The sequence below is a fragment of the Saccoglossus kowalevskii genome, chromosome 22 (assembly GCF_978046115.1).
Source record: "Saccoglossus kowalevskii chromosome 22, keSacKowa6.1, whole genome shotgun sequence".
Lineage (NCBI taxonomy): Eukaryota > Metazoa > Hemichordata > Enteropneusta > Harrimaniidae > Saccoglossus > Saccoglossus kowalevskii.
Genome location: NC_140662.1, coordinates 11,701,096 through 11,720,229, shown reverse-complemented (window position 1 = coordinate 11,720,229; position 19,134 = coordinate 11,701,096). Strand labels below are relative to the sequence as shown.

Below are 19,134 nucleotides of genomic sequence, written 5' to 3'. Positions count from 1 at the left end.
TGGACAGACTCAGGACAGTTTGGAGCTCGTCGATCATTTCAACTTGGTGTCCGTCACTTCAACTTGCTTACCTGTGTGTTCTGCTACGATACGATATTACAGGCTACAACCATCATTCTGTGAGACTTGTATGAACTGCTCTTCAATCTCCTGCTTCCAGCGGTGCCCTCCAGAATACCAGCGTTTCTCTGCAAGCAAGACTCCAGTATTTTTTCGTTGTTGTGTTGCAGAAGCCATTGACTGTCGTTCAGTAATACATCCTGGAACTGTGAGTTATCACCAATGAGAGTTATCCCTAAGCAATTCCCTATTTTAGTGACTTTATTCATTGTATTTTTCTGTGCTTTATTTCTTGTAATTATTTTGAGAGGTATTAAAGCCAGGAGCTTTAACTCGATATTTTGGCGTATGTGCATTTCATTTCCAGTACTATTGTCTTGTCAAACGATTACTAGCAGTGAAAGAACCCCGTGTCCAGTGTGAGTTCCGTGGGTGGCCCTCTCAATTGTGATAAGCAATTACTGCGACACTGTGACTGATAGTATTGTGTCAAAATGGTACATTGGATTTTTCTCTAATAACATGGTAGACATCATCACCACGAGAAGAGTATGACTTGGGACATACACGGTCTACATACAATAAATAACCTTTGACATAATTATTAGCTTATGATGTCACCACAAGAATATAAATCAATTAAATGACACATATGAGCAATAAATCTGTTTTGAATAGACCAATACTACTTGTTTTATTTTTGGACACGAGTAATTGGACGAATATGGTCAACTTTTAGTTGAACTACAGGCTGCTGTGTTTGAACACTTTAGGTATATTCAAGATACCTATAAAAAAAAGACGCATATCAACAATAAATTCCGATTGTATATACCGATGAAGTATTGTAGTAGGTTCAGAACAAACCCGATAGATTCCCCTTACGATCAGCAATATGCGTTGTCGGCTCGACTCTCCCTATGACTGACCTTGTCTTGTACATCAAAATAATTATTCCATTAACTCCAAGTGAGTATACACGGCAGCTAGGATTTCACGTTCAAGGGGATTGATTTTGTTTTAAGGTGCGGTCGCCTCTCGTGCATGCGGCAGACAGACATATCGAGTCGTTGTTTACAAACAAGCATCTATTCGTGAGTCTTTCAGCATGCGTTGTTATCGTCGCTTGGGTTTCAATCCCTCGCATGCGCAGGTGACGATTCGTCTGCTTTGAAATTAATATACCATTGTAAAATCAGTAAGAGGCGTCATGTCATCTATGTCGAAATGAGAAGTGGATTATTTGCCGATGACTGCAACATACCCTTATTTGGTGTCTGTACATCGCATTTAGTCCCGTTGGTGATTGTTATTATGTGTGATTAGAGGTTGAAAGATGGCTTACCGAGTATCAAGTCCGAGTATCAAGTCTATCTCCCAATAACTGGAGAATATAATAAAAAGCTATGTCAATAATATTATAGAGAGATTTAACACCAACTTGTGACCAAGTGTTATCATACTGTGACAACCTATCAGATATGTAATATATATATATCCATTCATCAAATAAGTAATATTTACGATTTAACAGTAAGTAATTGTGCCACAATTGTTATTAAAAACTGAGATCCACCATTTTGTCGGGTAGGTATCTCGGTTTGCTTGGCAATACGATGTTTATACATGTTAATATTAACACTTAACAAAATTGACTGTTGAAAAGATATACTCTACCATTTTTAGTGGGGAATTCCTTAGTATCGAGCTAAAAAGGTTGAATTAAAATATGATACTTTCCATGTATCAACCATTTCAGTGAATCACAGGATTTCAACAGTGTTCAGTTTTTGCATTTTTGTTTCAGAGTATGAAATCTGAAATCTTGAATCTTATATTTTGGTTTGGAGAATACAGAGGCGAAACGTGTCTTTGTATTATATATGTTAATGTGATTCACATTATCAATACGATATCATTTTTTTTATTATAATATTTTTCTCATTTGTAATCTATACTTGGATTGACTGTATTTTTTAGTCGAGTATTCATGAACAATCAGGAAAATATTAAAAACTAAACAGATCGAATTGGATTGTCAACCCTTAAGTGAGTGATTTTTCTATCTGCCAATTTACTATAAAATTGTGTTTAGAATTTTGTATTAATTATTTTTATATGAGGACATGCAACGCGTTGTCATCTAGTTACATTATTACATAAATGTGTCTTTGAAAAGGCGTGTTGAGGAATCCATATAAATAAACAAACAAACAAACAAACAAACAAACAAACAAAGATTGACGCTTCAGGTATTTGTTTATTTAAAAGATTCGAAAACAACATGAAAATAAGAAAAAAATAATAATAATAATCTATCAATAATATGAATATATTCTCCATAATATATTCTCATTGTTCCTTCTATTTTTTAATCCATTACACGATATTTTCTGGTAATAGTTTTGTTGTCAGAATATTCGATATATACATAGTCCTGGGTAAAATTGTACATCAGATTTTGAAAACAATTATAGTATTACGGATATAAAAAAAAGGCGAAATTTAATTCTACTTCCCGATAATTTGAGTTTTCTATGCTTAAAAATGTGTCAAAAAATAGAAGCTCTGTACTTCAGAGTGTAAATTCAAAATTCAGTCGTTATAGCAATTTTGCAGGACCCATGTGGAAATCGCTCATACACCACTTTTCGGGCGCCGGTAAATACACTGTATTAAAATAATCACGAGGAATTCACGACGAGTCTAATTGATTCGAACAGTTTTCAATGGTTATAGTTGTTGTTATATCATTGCTTCTCCCCCCACCTCCCTCATACGGTTAACCAGAGTAACACAATACTGCTAACAGCATCTGTTAGTGCGTGGGTGTTGGATCGTTCGTTCCAGCCCGTAAACCACCGTTGTCGTCGGTTCAACTGTTGGTTCTGATTTGGGAAGTTTTTTTACTGTAATATGAGACAGAAACAAAAACGGTAATATTAAATGATATATCCGATATTGAGAATAAATTATATAATTCTAAATTAATATTATTGTAGACCAGCCTGCCCAACAGTAATAGTTATCACTTTTTTAATGCATATTATTTTAAAATCGCACAATAAAGAAATATAACGTTTTGTTTGTGAATAACCTGCTTAATGTGATTACATGGAGTATTACATTTGGTAATGAGATTTTCATGGATGAATAGAAAACAAATACAACAGCGTGACACAGTTTTCAAAAGTAGGACATGCCGTGATACAAATCAAAACAAGAAAATTATTTACCAAAGCATTGTATGAGAATATGACGAACTACAAAAACAACAACAACAAATACAAAAAGTGAAAATAAAAAATACATATAACAAATACAATAGAACGCAATTGAATACGATCGAATACTATACATACAATACAATTAGGCTAGTGCAAGAGTTACAAAACATTAAAGGGCGGTGGTCGACGCGCTGCGCACGTGCGACGTGTGTGTTGATAAATATTGATTTTCCCACAATACAATGCGCTTTTCTAATGAAAATCACAAATATGAGGTTTGACCTGGGCGCGACTTGCACAGATTGCCGCCGGAGACTCCTTCGAAACCTTCCAATCACCTACAATTATTTCCTGATTAAAGCTTGGTCACGTCTCATTTTGTACTCGTTGATCTGCGCAACAGTCAAAGTCCCCATCCTTGTTTATATGAGACTCGTATGCCTCGCGCATGCGTGGCACGACGATTTCCACCCTATAAGAATTGCAGAAACCTACCAAGTTCCATAAATACATCATTGACATTCAGTCCAGTCTTCGCCGACGTTTCCATAAACATAAGGCCATTAGCTTTGGCGTACGACTGTGCTTCCTGTGAATAAAAATCAATAGTTTTTGTTTATATGCAAATGATAATCGTTTGTGTACTGTTTTTGTGGACTTACAGACGAAACCAACAGGATGTTGTCATTAAAATTGCTCTGGATAAGATCAGAATAACATAATTACCTACTTTTTTTCAAAATATTGTTGATTACCTGCAGACTTTTGTCTACAGTATTTACCTTACTTCTACGTGTAAATATATAGGTACTGTAGACAAAGTTTACCGGTAATTGACAATATTTTGAAACAAATTAGATAACCAGTTTTTTAAAACATCCAGAGCAATTACAATGACATTATTCAACGGTTGCTCTTTTACAAGAACACCAAATCCAATTGCAAGAAAAAAATTATTTATAGGAAATATTTTTATATCTTAGAAGTTATGGGCAAATTTGTATAAGATTGTTATGGAAGTTTACCAATGCGAGAAAGACTAATCGATTACACTTTGGAAGAAATCTTGGCCACGTTGCCATCAAGTCATGGACGTTTTGTCTGTCTTTCTGCGGGCGGGTTAGTGCAAGAGTGTTTATTGGATGTAATAATAAAGGTAATGCAGTACACAGTTGAACTGATTCTTTTCTTGTGATATTAAACCTAAATAATCGTCACCGTTCCATTCTTACCTCAGAGTCAACCATTCGTTCATCTTCAAGGTCAGCCTTATTGCCAGCCAGTGCAATTATAATGAGAACACCTCTCTCAGTACTTTCTTTAAGCTCTTTCACCCAAGACTTGGCTCGCTCATATGAGTTCTGCATTCAATGGACAGAGATACTCGGATTTAGCGATTAAACATGAGAGTAATATTCGGGTAATATTGCCACATGAATTACAAAATTATCTCTACACTGAATTCATTTTATTTCGAACTTAGAAAGTCAGATGTAATAAATAGTAAAGATATTTGTGATGAACAAACTTAACAAGGAAATCAATGGCATCGCGTCACCTGTCGATGGCCGGGTAATTCGGTACTGCTGTTAAAACTCAATATTGTAATTTATTTAATTTATTGGTTACGACCCATTAGAATATTATCTCGAACTATTTCCAATCAAGTCAGACAGTTTGTGAAATTGTGCTTGAATACCTGACACACAATTCCCGTACTTGGCTTGAATATGTACGTTGTCGTTTACTCCGGTCTTACGCCCAGAGAGTAAGTGTATATTCATTGCATTGGATCAATTGTTATAACCTGACTAAAGTGCTACAGTTTAAACCTATCAATCAATAATTTCGATCTCTCAGTGGTGATTGTAGGTAATCGTAGAATGAGAGTTCGTACATGGTGCATATATTAACGGCTCGACAAATGGTTGGTAATTATTAACATTATACACATTGTTTTTGCATGTCAACAACGTTACTATGCACTCGAGTAAAGCATTAAATTATCATACCGGTTAGGACTACCTGCATATAAATCCTTGAAAATATACAAAGATGGGACTGCAAAAAATCGCCACTGTACGAAATTCTGGGCCTAAACCATCGATTGTACCTTGATCAGATAATCTGATCCATATCCCATAATACTCTCTATTGTGGGGATGGAACAAATAATATTTGAACCATTGAAATACAACGCCTCCTCGATTTAACAACATTGTGTCTTTTTCTATTCGTAGACTGTCGACAGTTCTCGGGCCTAATAAAGACACTTTTTTTCAAACGCCGTAGGCGTGTTAACAAAATGCCGAAGGCATTTAAAGCCATAAGGTGCCATAAGGTCCGAGAGACTGTTATAGCATTCAACGCCCTCATGCGGTATTACGTAGAAATTGCCCGGTGACGTTTCTGTTGAGACTTGTCACTCAAACTACAACTACTTCCTGTTTATTGGTGACCCGTTTCGCTCATGATTGGTTGAATGGTCTCAGCAGGAACGTCACCGGGCAATTTTCAAGTAATGCCACATGAGGGCGTTACATGCTATAACAGTCTCCCGGGCCGTAAGGCTTGAAGCCTTAAGACCCTCGCTTGAAAAATGCCTTCGGAATTTCGTTAAAACGCTACTACCCCGTGTTTTGTAAATATTGTTTACGTGGCTTTATAAATGATACCTCTGTTGTCTGCTTCCGATATTCCGATCAGTTGAAGCAGAATAAGTACGTTGAATCCGTGACTGATCTGACGTAGGGGTATTTTAAAAAATACACGACTACACACATCTGCTGTTGCTTATTTTGTATTCTGTTTTCATATAATCAAAGCGAGATTCGTCTTTGATTTAGCAGTAATGATTTAATCACATTGGGCGGACATCTTAGATTTACAAAAACAAGTGCAAAGGATGACCGTGGGTCATAGCCTCGTTATGGCTCTATGCTAGTTCAAGTATCAAATGCTATACCAAATGACATGTAACATTGTTATTTCGTGTACAATAGTTTTCTATACTATCCGATGTAGTAACATTGAAGTAAACTGTTTTAGATTTGAACGTTTATTTTAGAATGTCTTGCATAATATATGTACGTTTGTCACACTCGGTTGTCACTTTGTCAAGTAAACTAATATTTATGTATAAACAGTGCATGTCTTTATATCACCAACTAGAGTTATGTATTTCAGTTGCCATGGGTGTTTTCAAGTCTACTAATTCTGATTTACCCTAAAGTCAAGAATTATAGCTACTTTGGTTTAAAGCGCGCGAGTTTTCACCTGCGCATGCGTCAGATGCCCATAGCGTGTCATTGTTTACAAACAAGTGTCTACCCATGAGCCTTTTTTAGTGCGTGTTGTTTATATCACCGAATCCACAAACACTAACAATTATATGGTTAGTTAGATCTACAATAAAGTAACTCAGATACAGGGTATGTTAGAACATCGACGAAAAACTGTCCAGCGACGAGACAGAGTTTAAAAAAATATAAACACAAATAAATACACATACATTGTCTTTCAGTGATTTGGTTCGATGTACCCCCCCCCCCCGCGCTGCCATATAAACCGCTACACTAGACTTTGGTCGTCCTAACTTAATAATACTACACTAATTAATAAAATACAAATTCCACAATGTTGAACAGTTCGCAAGAATCGAGCAGTGTTGTATTCATTTTCACATGGGGCACATTAGCAAGTATCATGCAGATGGGTATCAAGTGAGTGGGTGAGTGAGTCAGTGAGTGAGTGAGTGAGTGAGTGGGTGAGTGGGTGGGTGGGTGAACGAATGAATGAATTATGTACATTTACGACTATTGAAATAAAATACAACTGCTCAATAAATCATTGAAATTCTGAACTGGTTATAGTATTGACAAGAATGAACGAACAACTAAAAAACAAAATAACAAATGAATTAATTAACTAATTGAATGGTTTTCAAACAAACGAAGTTTCGGCGGCAATACAACTTTAAAATGGTGGACTCAATGCAGGTGATTATCTCATTCCATACCCATATTACGTAATCCACGTCAATACCTGAGAGGTGAGACACAGTTCAATAGTAAAATCGCCAGCCAGAAGTGTTCGTTATAAGCATGGACCTACAAACCACATTTTTTTCATGACTAGGACAGCGTTTCGTCAATTATTCAAATATGTTGGGTATTTAAACCTTTTTAACGTATGACATATGTTTTTGACATTTACGTTACACGATTTTGAAAGAAATATGCACAGTCAAATATTTTAGAAACAAATATCTACTTGGGGATTTACTGAAAAAATACACCTACAGAGACTTGATAAAGAAAATCAAAAACAAAGACAGTAAAATGTGCAAGTCGCGCAACGTGCCTGGCAAAAATATCTACAGAATTTAATGAAAAATTTTATTATAAATCACACACACCAGAGTATGGCAAATAAATACAGTAACACCAACTAAGAGCAAATCAAGTAATGTCGCAGTAGTTCTGTGATTTATATCACAGAGTATTTGATGGTCAACTAATGTTTATTTATTGAACATTTTGACTCTAAAATGTTCAAATCGCGTAACGAGCCAAGCCAAAATACCACCCCTAATTAGACGTGCTGGCGAGTATCCCATTGTCTTTTCTATGTGTTATTTCGAGTGGGTATTATTTGGAAAAATAGTTTGCCGACAACCCAAATTAGTTGATAAGTGCATTCTTACCATAATAACGGAATAGTGACTGTGGATAAATCGCCATGGTTGCACCACGGTTGTCATAGATACACGTCTGGTATTTTGGGCGCACCGTGGTTTTGAACACCGTCGCTATCGTGGTGCCGAATGGAACTATTTATCCAATTATTCAAAGATTCCATTTATTTCTCGGGTGTAGTCATTTAGCGTACGCCGAGCAATCCGATGTTGATATTCAATAAAACAAGTACGTACGATACATACAACTAATACTGCTTCATCCAGGGTAATTTTTCATATGACTGTTGGCTTGGCAGGTTGAACATCGTCGTTTAATCCAATTATTATTTCTGAACCACTCGGTGTGAAATTGTTTTATTAATGTTTTTTTTTTGTTTTTGTTTTTTTTTTCGTTTTTCAACATAGACATTGGGGATTACTTGCAATGAATCTAAATCTGGCGTGGGTTGCCCTAGGAATGCAATGACGGCATGACAAAGGGTGAATTTACAGTCAATTACACCAAGTACCACGGGATTCAATTTCATGGCGTGAACAACGGCCCTGTTTCAGTTTTATTGAATTAATCTGTTTGATTGTAGTTGTCCTTATACACGGTGACAGTTACTAGTAACTTTCACACGGCCACTATATATTTGCACGTGAAGACACTATAGTCTAGTTAACGGTATCGATCAGTTTTACTCTGTGGATCAATATAATATCTGGCAAAAGCTGTTTTTTAATTTGTTCATATTGCCAGTGTAATACTAAGGCATAATTATCTCTGTGACGCCAAATCATTGGATATTTGCATGAAAGCATTCACATCCCCGGAATGAATGAATGAGCGATGGGTTTACATGGGTGCTGTTAGCATGTGCGTAGCATGAGTATCCTGTCCAATTTGAAAACATGTTAAAAAATGACAAAAAAACGTTGCTTTTGCCCCTTTGAATGTAAAACATGTCATGGTGGGTTGGTAGTTGTTTCTGGATAAGTGAGATCGTCTCAGTGAAGTATTTCCATCGTTATATACATACTGAATAAATAGATATAAATGTGTGTAGAAAGTTATAGAAATGTTGCTCCCTCTAGGCGACAATCGTGTTTGTGTTTATATCATGGAGAAATGACTCTACAGGTGCAGTGTTTGTTTGTTTTTAAACATCTACAATTATTGGCAATGAGTAGACAACTTTAATTGGGGTGCTAGTTGAATTGATCATTTTTTTAAGGGCAATTAAATTCTTCCACAAAAAAATACTATCAATGGTTTTCTTGTCATTTTTCAAGCTTCCCTACATTGGTGATCGCAGCCTTTTGTTTCACCCTGTTAAATGTTCTTAATAGAGGTGCATTTCTATAAATCCCACTTATATATTATATATTATAAAAGAAGGCCCCGTGATATTGGAATATTGAAACATAAATCTAACCTCATACAATTTTCAAATATCTCCTGATCTCGGGCTAACGCTCTTGAGCCAGCATATCAACTTCTGGAAATCAGGTAACTTTTCAGTTCGGTGAAGAAGAATATGATGATTGTACACATTTCGTGTCAAAGTATAAAGATAACATGAAAGTATATTTGCTGGTAAATGCTATAAGAATGTCGATGGCTAAAACTGAGCCAATAGTGGCCAACATCAATCAGAATCTATGTGTGTTTAGAAAGCATGGCATTTTGTCGAAAAAGACAATTATCTGACTTATGTTTTCAGGTTTGCTAAAATTCATATAGCGGCTCGCCGTTTGGTTTATCGGGGTTTTGAAAATATTCCCTACAAAAGTGTATTTATATTTTATACGACGGTAACCACGTGTTTTCTAAAACGCGATCAGAAAGACCATGTTGAGGCCTCATGTTGAGCGTTAATGTCTCATTGACAGCACATTTTGAAAAAAACAGCTACTATTTCAGATAAAGTTGAAACAATAATTAGAAAGTCCAGATACTCTCACTCAGAATACATTCTTTACATCTGTGCCTTTTAATAATAAACAGGTAAATAGATAAATAAATAAATAAATAAATAAATAAATAAATAAATAAATGATAACCGTGGATGTGTTATTATTTTTTTTGGTTTATGTTACTACGGCTCACCTATCAATTCTATGGGTCAGCCCTCTACAAAAAAAATGGTGTTTCAACAATTTCAGGCATTATTTATTCAAAAAACTTGGGCTTGATAGGTTTTGGCCATTATTGGACCGGTTATAAAATACTATCCTTTCTTCAATTTTACTATATTACTGAAATTGTGACATGTGTGTTTTCTTATTTGACTTTGGTGAATACATCGTGGAATAAAAACGATTTATTGTGACAATGAAAACAATCCGAGATATTCGATAATTCGGCTCCTTGCGGAAATGTGGGAAGGGGTGGCAGAAAACGGTCTCACTTCATGCGAAAAAAAAACACTTCTATTTGCTGGTTGTTCTCTCGCAACTTCATTAAATGTGCATATTTTCTCATTTGACTTTCGTGCAATGTATATATCGCTAGTTACTTCTTCAGAAAGTTATAGCCAATATAAAAATTAAAAACGTGTGTTTTCCTTGCCACTACAATGTCGGTCGAAGTATGGACGCCGTTAAACAACATTCAACCTACGTATAAGAGTGCTAAACAAGGCACGGAATGAAACGTGTGCTGCAATTAATACGCTTATTATCAACACGCATTGGTATATCAATAGAACGACATTCGTTAATAGTCATGTGCCTTACCTTACTAGTGATGTCATAGACGACGAGGCCAGCCTGTACGTTACGATAATACATTGGCGCTATACAATGGTATTTCTCAGCTCCAGCAGTGTCCCAAATTTGGAATTTCACTAGTCTGTCCCCAACATGTATTCTGTTGACTGTGAATTCCGCTGCGAATGAAAACGAGAACTATCTTGCTATGTGTCGATGCAAAGTGTGTGTAGAGTGAAAAAACGCGAACTGTACGGTGACGCAGTTTGCGTTACATTTGCACTACTGTGGAGTGCCAGTGTTTTAAATTACCGTGTGCGTGCCGGGTGTGGGTGAGCGTTAATTCACGACAGGGTGACATTGTCAATATTAGGTTCATTCTGCGAAACACGGCAGCAGCCGCGGCGACAAAAGCAAACCTTAAAATTAATACGCAACCCGTTATCGGGACATTATTGCATTCGTTATTATGCTGTTATTATGCCGTTTATGCTGTTATTATTAATCTTTGGCCTTTGTCAAATTCGCCAACTGGCAATCGACAAGTACAATGCGATGCAGAATAAACAGTTACCGATTTACTAAATCTAGCACGCCCATTCAATGTCACGAGATCGGATTTTCCGCAATGAAACACAAATACAACTGCGCCATTCCCGCCTTCACCTTTGTGTATGAATCATATTGTTCATATTCGCATCATTTACGCTGAATGTGGTTGACCGATGGTTGGAGTTTTGACCTAAGTTCAATACTATAGTATCGTAAAAAAAAATCGGTAGGTAGGATGAGCTATTGATCAAAACAATATCGGTTGTCCAGACCACGGGTCAGCAGTATTCCCACTAACTGTATACGCAGTTCTACGGTAACTATGATGAACGACTATGTTCGTTTTTTTAAATATGGTATTTACTCACCCCCTATGGTTGGTGGTTGGTCGTGGTACTCGCGGCACGTAAATCGCACAGATAAGCATGTTTTACCAACCGACGACTCACCCACCACCACCATTTTGAACATTTCCATTCTCTCGTTCATTGTCTCCCGTAGTCATCAAACTGTCCCTTAACCTTGAAAATGTTGATTTGAAGAAGAGCGAGTGAGTTTGTTTAGCAGTGATGAATGTAAACAACGTATGCGTTGTAGTGTTCCTGCAAAACGTTCACTTTTAACTGCAGGTGATGCACATATGGAAATGCATTATGATTACGCCATTCTGAAATAAATAAATGTTTAACGGGATGTGCAACATTGTAAAAAGATGATGAAAAAAAGCAATTTATTTCCTTGTGTAAGCAGAAATGGGCGCGAAAATGTTCCGAATTCACGACTTTAAATAATAGGCAAACAGAAGTTCGGTAATTGCACCCAGATGGGTTTATGCAATCCATGGAATGAAGGCTTGACGGCATATCACGATTAAAACACAAGCCACCAACAAAATGCAGGTGCCTAAATTTGAATTAGGCTTGTAATTTGAGATACAAGCGCATGTACATCTTGCTCTCAATATACAGTGATTAGAAAAGTTACGGTGAGTTTTGCTAATCCAGTGTTGCATAACAAACACGTGGATGTCGGTGGCCGCGTTCCCACTGCCTGCACAGATTATTCAAATTACCTATAAACATGGCAACGTATTGCTAGGCAACCTCGAAACGAGATGGTAGAAATGTTATCCATACGAGTATGTGCGTTAATTAATAAATATAAATAAACAAAAGTCGGTAAAAATATTTTTTTTAAATATTGAGCAAACCAACTGCACAGTAATGGCGTGTTGTGCGTATGAGAAAGTCATGTGATGCAGCAAAGCTTACACCATCTGTTTGAGTTCGAAGAATGCTATTATTAGAATGCAAAATATGAATATATTCAACTGTCGGTCGTTTTATAATAATGGAGATGGATGATTATATAAACTATAGCCCCCCGATTTATGACGAATATAAGAATTCATAAACACCGTGTCTACTGCATAATAAGGCTATGGTGTGTATCATACGGGTGAATCGATCAATTTGTCAGAAAAAACAAACTTTATAGATTATCTTGCACGCTGAACAACAAATGTCGTCGATTTTACTTCAGCGAGGCAAATATTGGCACTTTAATAACGGCCGTGATCTGGGAGTTTGAACCTCATTGTTCTCCGTGCATTTGCAAAAAAACAAAACGCAGAGCTCAACACTTTCATTTGGTGTGGGCAGTATGACAACATACTAGTAGATAGATATAACAGCGTGTGCATTACCGAATATACCGGGAATCATCAAATGTAATCCGGTCGTAGCTGGCAACCGGTGCCCTTGGTAATTATTTAATATAACCAGATGTGTTGAGCAATAACCGTTCATCAGGCCATTGCTTGGAACCATTGCTCAAATTAAACAATTAACTAGGATTACGAGTATCTGGTATCAACATCTAAATGTTATATTTATCGGTTCTAGCAGCCTTCACGCATTGTCTCATCGTACTGTACGTGTACAGTTGTGTTATGTGGGAAGTCCACAATACGAGACCATTGCATTATTATATGATGATGTATAATGGAATAAGGCAAATTCATATATATTTATATATTGTATATAAATGAAAAATTACGTATAAAGAACTACATCTTAATATGAGATTCTAAAGTAACGATTTTTCTTGCAATTGCATACTCGAGGAGTAAAACTTCGGCGGTGCAATTCTGGTGCGCTTGGCAAACTGTAACACCGAATGCCACTCGACGTGGGTCCATAAACATAGGTATATACGTTCGATACGTATTATATAATACAGTCCGAGTAAAAAAACTCTTAAAGGTCAACAAAATTCAGTCAAATGTCGGCGATTCTTGCCACCTGAAGAACAGTTTTCTGCCTAGCAACGGTTCTTCCAATCAGCTTGAAGGCAACAGTTCATACCAGCTTCACAGTGTTATAAAATAGCCGAATGTTATTACTATTCTAAACCGCGTATACAGTACTAGTTTACATGGAGTGGAGATACTAGTATAATCATTGTTTATTTTTACCGTCACGGGGTGATGCTATGAATTCATCGGTTACAATAATTCGCCTTCACTGTTGGTGTACGCTGGCCACACATATCAATGTAATTGTAAACTACCCGAGTGTACATATACGGGATTCATAGCTCAGTATGAACCAATAAAACATATTGTTCGCCGCGCTCTCTATAAATACCTAACGCAGCCCAGCCCACACGGCTTATGATGATACCGGATTATCACTTCGTCATATAAAAAGCAACGTTTTTCATGAAATTCAGGTCACGGACTGCAGGAGTAACAACACATAATATTTCTGACTATGAAGAATTATATAAGCTATAAGCTTGAAATTAGCAAACAGGTCCATATCTGAATATTATTGCAATGTCATTCTAATTCAAACCACAGTAAACTGCCATCACTCGCCTAATACTGACTAGAAAGAAATACTGCGGGTGCAATTGTTAGCTTTTTGTGCGTATTCATTTATTGCGTTTTGAAAAATCATCTCGTATAATTTGTTACAAAATAAAACATTGGTTTTGCAGCTTGCAATGTATACTTCCGATGAAAACGCTAGTGCGCATGCGCTTCCAAATAGTTTCCCGCACACAAAAAGCACTGGTACGTTATTTGATAAACCATGGAGGTAAACAATTCTGTCTTTCACCTCCATGGTTAAACAGCATCGTTTGTCCAAGCTTAACGCATTTTTCAAAGAATACTGCAGTTTCATAAACTCGAGTGTAAGTGTCGTGTTGAGTTGTTATAGAACGGTGCCAATTCTAGCTGTGGTCCATAGCTCTTCTTAGTTCGGTCTTTTGTCTGTGTGATGGTATTTTGTTCATTTTTGATATATTTTGTGTCATTAAATTTGTTATTCTCAGTTATTAGGATTTTTATCGACACAGAAGAGCTATGGTTCCTCTCATGGTCCTGCGTAACACAATCGTGCGACGCCGAAATGGAATCACAAATAAAAGTCGACAAAAGCAGAATATTTTCTAGCATCACACGATCGAAGCTAACGCCAATCGAAAATACGTTTATTAAACTCTCACCAAAGCCAAGATCGTGTCAAAAACCATTAGTTTGATGTTATTTTTCCCGGGATTTAGTGCTCCGGACCACACGTAACTCCGGTGACAGCCATTTTCTTCAGGTCGAACGATAACAATGTGACGTCACTGGAGAACATGCTGTCCAAGCGCTCGGTACATTTCTTAGATAATAAAAAGTACCTAAAGTAGGTTCGGTATACTTAGTCAGACAGTCAGTTGCCAGTACATGTTTTTGTTATGCAATAAATGGACAAATAAATGTCTTTCCATGCGATGGCGATGCAATTTGGCGTGAAACGTGTTACGTAAGTCTATGGGAGGAACCATAGCTCTTTTCTGTCAATAACAGTGGCGGCGGCACAAGGGGGCAGAGGGGGTCGCCCCCTTCGAAAAAAATGTTGGGGGCGTCCCCCCTTCAAAATCAAGCTGAACCTCTTTGTGTCAGCCAAATTTGCCCCTCAATATGCAGAAAAATAGCGTTTCGGGGGGAGCATGCCTCCGGACCCCTTAGTAAGGTCGCGGGGTTGGTTAGCAGATCCCGTCCCCCATGCAAAATGTCGTGCCACCGTCTCTGAATACAAATCCTAATATTTGAAAATAACAAATTTTATGACACAAAATGTATCAGAAGTGACTAAAATATCACCACAAAGACTAAAGATCTAGACCGACACGAGAACCGCTATCGACCCACAGCTATGCGTACTGGTCATGTTGATCGGCGAATGAGCATCCAGGGAATTACTTGAAAATCCCCCATGCATTTTTAACGAATGTGTCTCAACTAATCCCCTAGTTTAGGCGAAGAGTCATCTAGCTTGTAATCGTGTAAATTATTTCTGAATAACGGTTAAAATGGTGAATTACTGTAAAACACACCAGCCGTCAAACAACGTTGGGGTTGTTGGAACTTTTTCACAATAACACCAATGTCGGATTTTTGAGCCATTTGCCATTGCTTTTCATGAAATAAAATTTTCGGCATAACTCAATAATTAGTACCTTGCATATGATGCAAATATATATATGTACTAATGTTTTCCCCAAATTATTAGGAAATTCATGCTATTTTTATGAATAATGCTTTGTCAAAAGCCCTTGTTTTTGCTTGTATTCATCCGGGTCCCCTCAATATATATTTCATATTAGGAAGCAATGCAATCGTAACAGTCGGTGATTCGTGTCTGTATCAATAATTGTTTAACCTAACAAAATAGGTCGAATGCCCACGAAAGACCCCAATACACTGCTCAGCTGTGGAAGCATCATTATTAAGGCCCATTCACCTGCATACACAGCATGATGTGAACAATACAGCTTATTATATACAATTTACACATAGCTATAAATAATGTGGGACTGGACAAATTTATGCTGGGCATTTGCTAATGTTTCAACTATCATTGCATTTTTTTTATATCGAACGGTGTTCGTGTATAATAAATGTGTATATAAATTAGGAATATTAATTTCATGTTAATTAAATTCACATTCACATTTTACCAATCACACCCCAGACTAAGCTAAAAACATAAAACGTGTGAAATTAATGTTGTGATTTGCTAAACAAAATATGATATATTATTTTAAAAGCGAATATCCTGCTGGGTAGTATTATTCTTTTAAACGAACATGCCTCTACTGTAACTGACCTTCATAAACAATATGAGAGATAGCGATGGGCACTAATTTTATATTTTGTTTATCCATATATCCGTTTAACATAGTTTAAAGCGAAGGGTTTGTTACCTGCGCATGCGTAGGAATTGAGTCCCAGGCGACGATAGCGATAATGGGTAGATGCTTGTTTGTAAACAACGACACGCTGCGGCCGTTTGCCGCACGTACAGGTGACAACTCCCCCGCTTTAACATAAACTTGAACACGGAAATCGTAATTTTTTAACGCGTATTCAAGACATCCAACAATGTCCCCAGCAGTGTTTTGCTTGTATACATTATCGCCATTCATGTACATTGAAAACATTAACAATAATGTTAGAGTAAATTCAATGTATGGACAACGAACTTACAGCGAGTGTAAACAAAATTCGTAAGAGTAACTTGTGACTTCCGTGGAAACGTCCTTATCAATATTCCAATAACTCCGATCAACTCGTTGAAGTGACCACAAATAAGATTCGTATGGATAATTTACACAATCATGCTTTTGTATCTTTACAACAATGTTGCAGTGTGAAAACAGGTACGCACGATAGAAAATAATTAATCAAGTCAAGTAGTGCCAAGGAAAGTCTCCATGACATTAGGTCATTTGATGGCGGAAATAAGTGAGTCACATTTTCGAGGGGACTTTCGTAGGGAATATGATGATGATGTAAATTAAAGATTCTGAAGACGCTTTTTTAGATACGGTATCTCACGCTAATACGACCCAACAACGCACGAATATATACTTTATAGTGATTTTTGATTCTCGGGTACAATAAATAACATTTATTGAATATTTAACTTAGAAAAACAACCCTTATAACCCGTAGGCAGGCCAGCCACACTGGTTCTTACTGCAAGAGGTAACGCCCCCCCCCTGCCAAATTCTAAGGCAAATTAAAAACAAGATACAAACACGTAACGTGTTGTGTAATTACATACACATACGTAACAGCGTTGAATAAGATGTATGGAAGCAGACCCCGGAAGCAGACACAGACAAGAAACAAGATCGAACTGAACAACAAGTTGAATTACAGCAACGTAAAAACAATCACTGCACAATAACAATAACTTTATAGTACACAGTCGTGTAGTATTTGACATGAAGATATCAAAACGTATTTATTACTCCTATTATAGATTAATATTGATTATCACAACTAGCAAGTCGTACAATAAGCATTCAAATTTGCATTTGCTAATGTAGACTTTAAAAACAATATTCATTTTATAAAAGCACTATTCGTAATCAAAAATAACCCCTTTGTTTGTAGTACTGTGTTTTCCCGAACCGATGGAACATATTCTGTCACCCTCAAGCGTAAACCGCGAGCCTGACAATCAAGTCTGCTTTGGTGTCGCATTGCACTGATAAAGTCGACGCGCCCGACGTCATTGAGAAAGATTTGATTCAGTAACACATTAGCTGGTTTATGTGTGTTACAACAGTTACATATCCGTGTCAGCTCACACAAGGACAGCGCCACATTGATAATGTCACATGTATGTTTTTGTTATTACAGAATGTCACAATGTATTTCCTGATTTATTTATTATTTTGTTTTTGCTGATTGATAATAAACCACTGATAGACATGGATGTGGCTCAAAGGGATTTTAAATATTGTAATTGTAATATACAGGGTAATGTTTGTTCATTGTACAAATTTTGTTATAACAAATCATAAAATTATGTCTTAAAAATGATGTAATTGTTTATGTTCTAACAAATGCTACAATATATCAATTTTATTATGATTATCCGGGTATTAAAATATAGAACAGATTGTGACAGGACAATGGTACATCGATAATATATTGCAGACATATGTCAGCCTGCACGCCTAGTCGGTGCTGCTCTCCACCACAATATTTCACTGCATGATTCAATTATGTAATGAATATAAAATAATTCATATTTGAAACCATTGTCAGTATCAAGCAATAAACATGACAAGAATAGAGACAATCCAGATATCGAAGATTACAATAATTGAGTCAGAACAAACTCTTGACGGTTTTTGATCAGGGACTAAGTTTGAACTCACAATGTCGTACACAATCTGATTTTTTTAGTCCATGGATATCTAGTGCATACCCGGCTTTACATATTCTTACAGTGATACATAGTCTTGATTGTAATATGTATAATGATGCCGAAATATTAGCGTTTAATAGCCACGCACTTCCGATGAAATGAAACAATGCTCACATCTGCAGACGCTTTAAATTTGTGTTCGCGTAATTAGGGGTGATTATTTAACTCTAGATACGTCACGCAATTCAGGGGGGCATTCAGTTATCAATTGATGCGCGCGGAAAGTTATCTGTAAACAAAAATGGATCCAATTTTAAACCTAGATTCCACCTATAAAGGTGATGATCGGCGCGTTGAGCATTCCGATTTAATGTAAACTAATATATGTATATCGATCATGCTACGGCTCAACGACCTCTACCCTGTAAAATTACGTCATATGAGACTCTTTTAGAGTCTAGTAAACGCTACCTGTGCACGTGGAGGTAAAATTTGTACCGCCCATGTTTAACGTATAAATTACTGTATTTTCAGTACATTAAACATAACCTCCCTACAGGTGAAAGTAAAAACCCGTTTTTCCAAAGTTGTGTTCCCGTGCACCTGTTCCCCTAAGGCGAAAACAAAATATGTGATGCAATAGTCGTTATACATCGATAGAGGACGCAATTTAACG

The 19,134-nt window shown here is 36.7% G+C and overlaps 1 protein-coding gene across 2 annotated transcripts; it reads right to left on the bottom strand.

Moving 5' to 3' along the window:
- Positions 1-724: 724 nt before the first annotated feature.
- Positions 725-12,363, bottom strand: LOC102808838 (ras-related protein Rab5-like). Of its 2 annotated transcripts, none has more exons than XM_085496016.1 (6): positions 12,305-12,363; positions 11,601-11,899; positions 10,708-10,859; positions 4,520-4,648; positions 3,783-3,876; positions 725-1,444 (listed from the first exon to the last, which is right to left on the bottom strand). In XM_085496016.1, the coding sequence occupies exons 2-6, from the start codon at positions 11,719-11,721 to the stop codon at positions 1,431-1,433; spliced, it is 510 nt and encodes a 169-aa protein (XP_085352142.1). In that variant the 5' UTR covers positions 11,722-11,899; positions 12,305-12,363; the 3' UTR covers positions 725-1,430. The 2 variants fall into 2 exon arrangements, with proteins under 2 accessions (XP_085352142.1, XP_006821417.1); XM_006821354.3 differs by lacking the exon at positions 725-1,444 and adding an exon at positions 2,301-2,969.
- Positions 12,364-19,134: the final 6,771 nt, after the last annotated feature.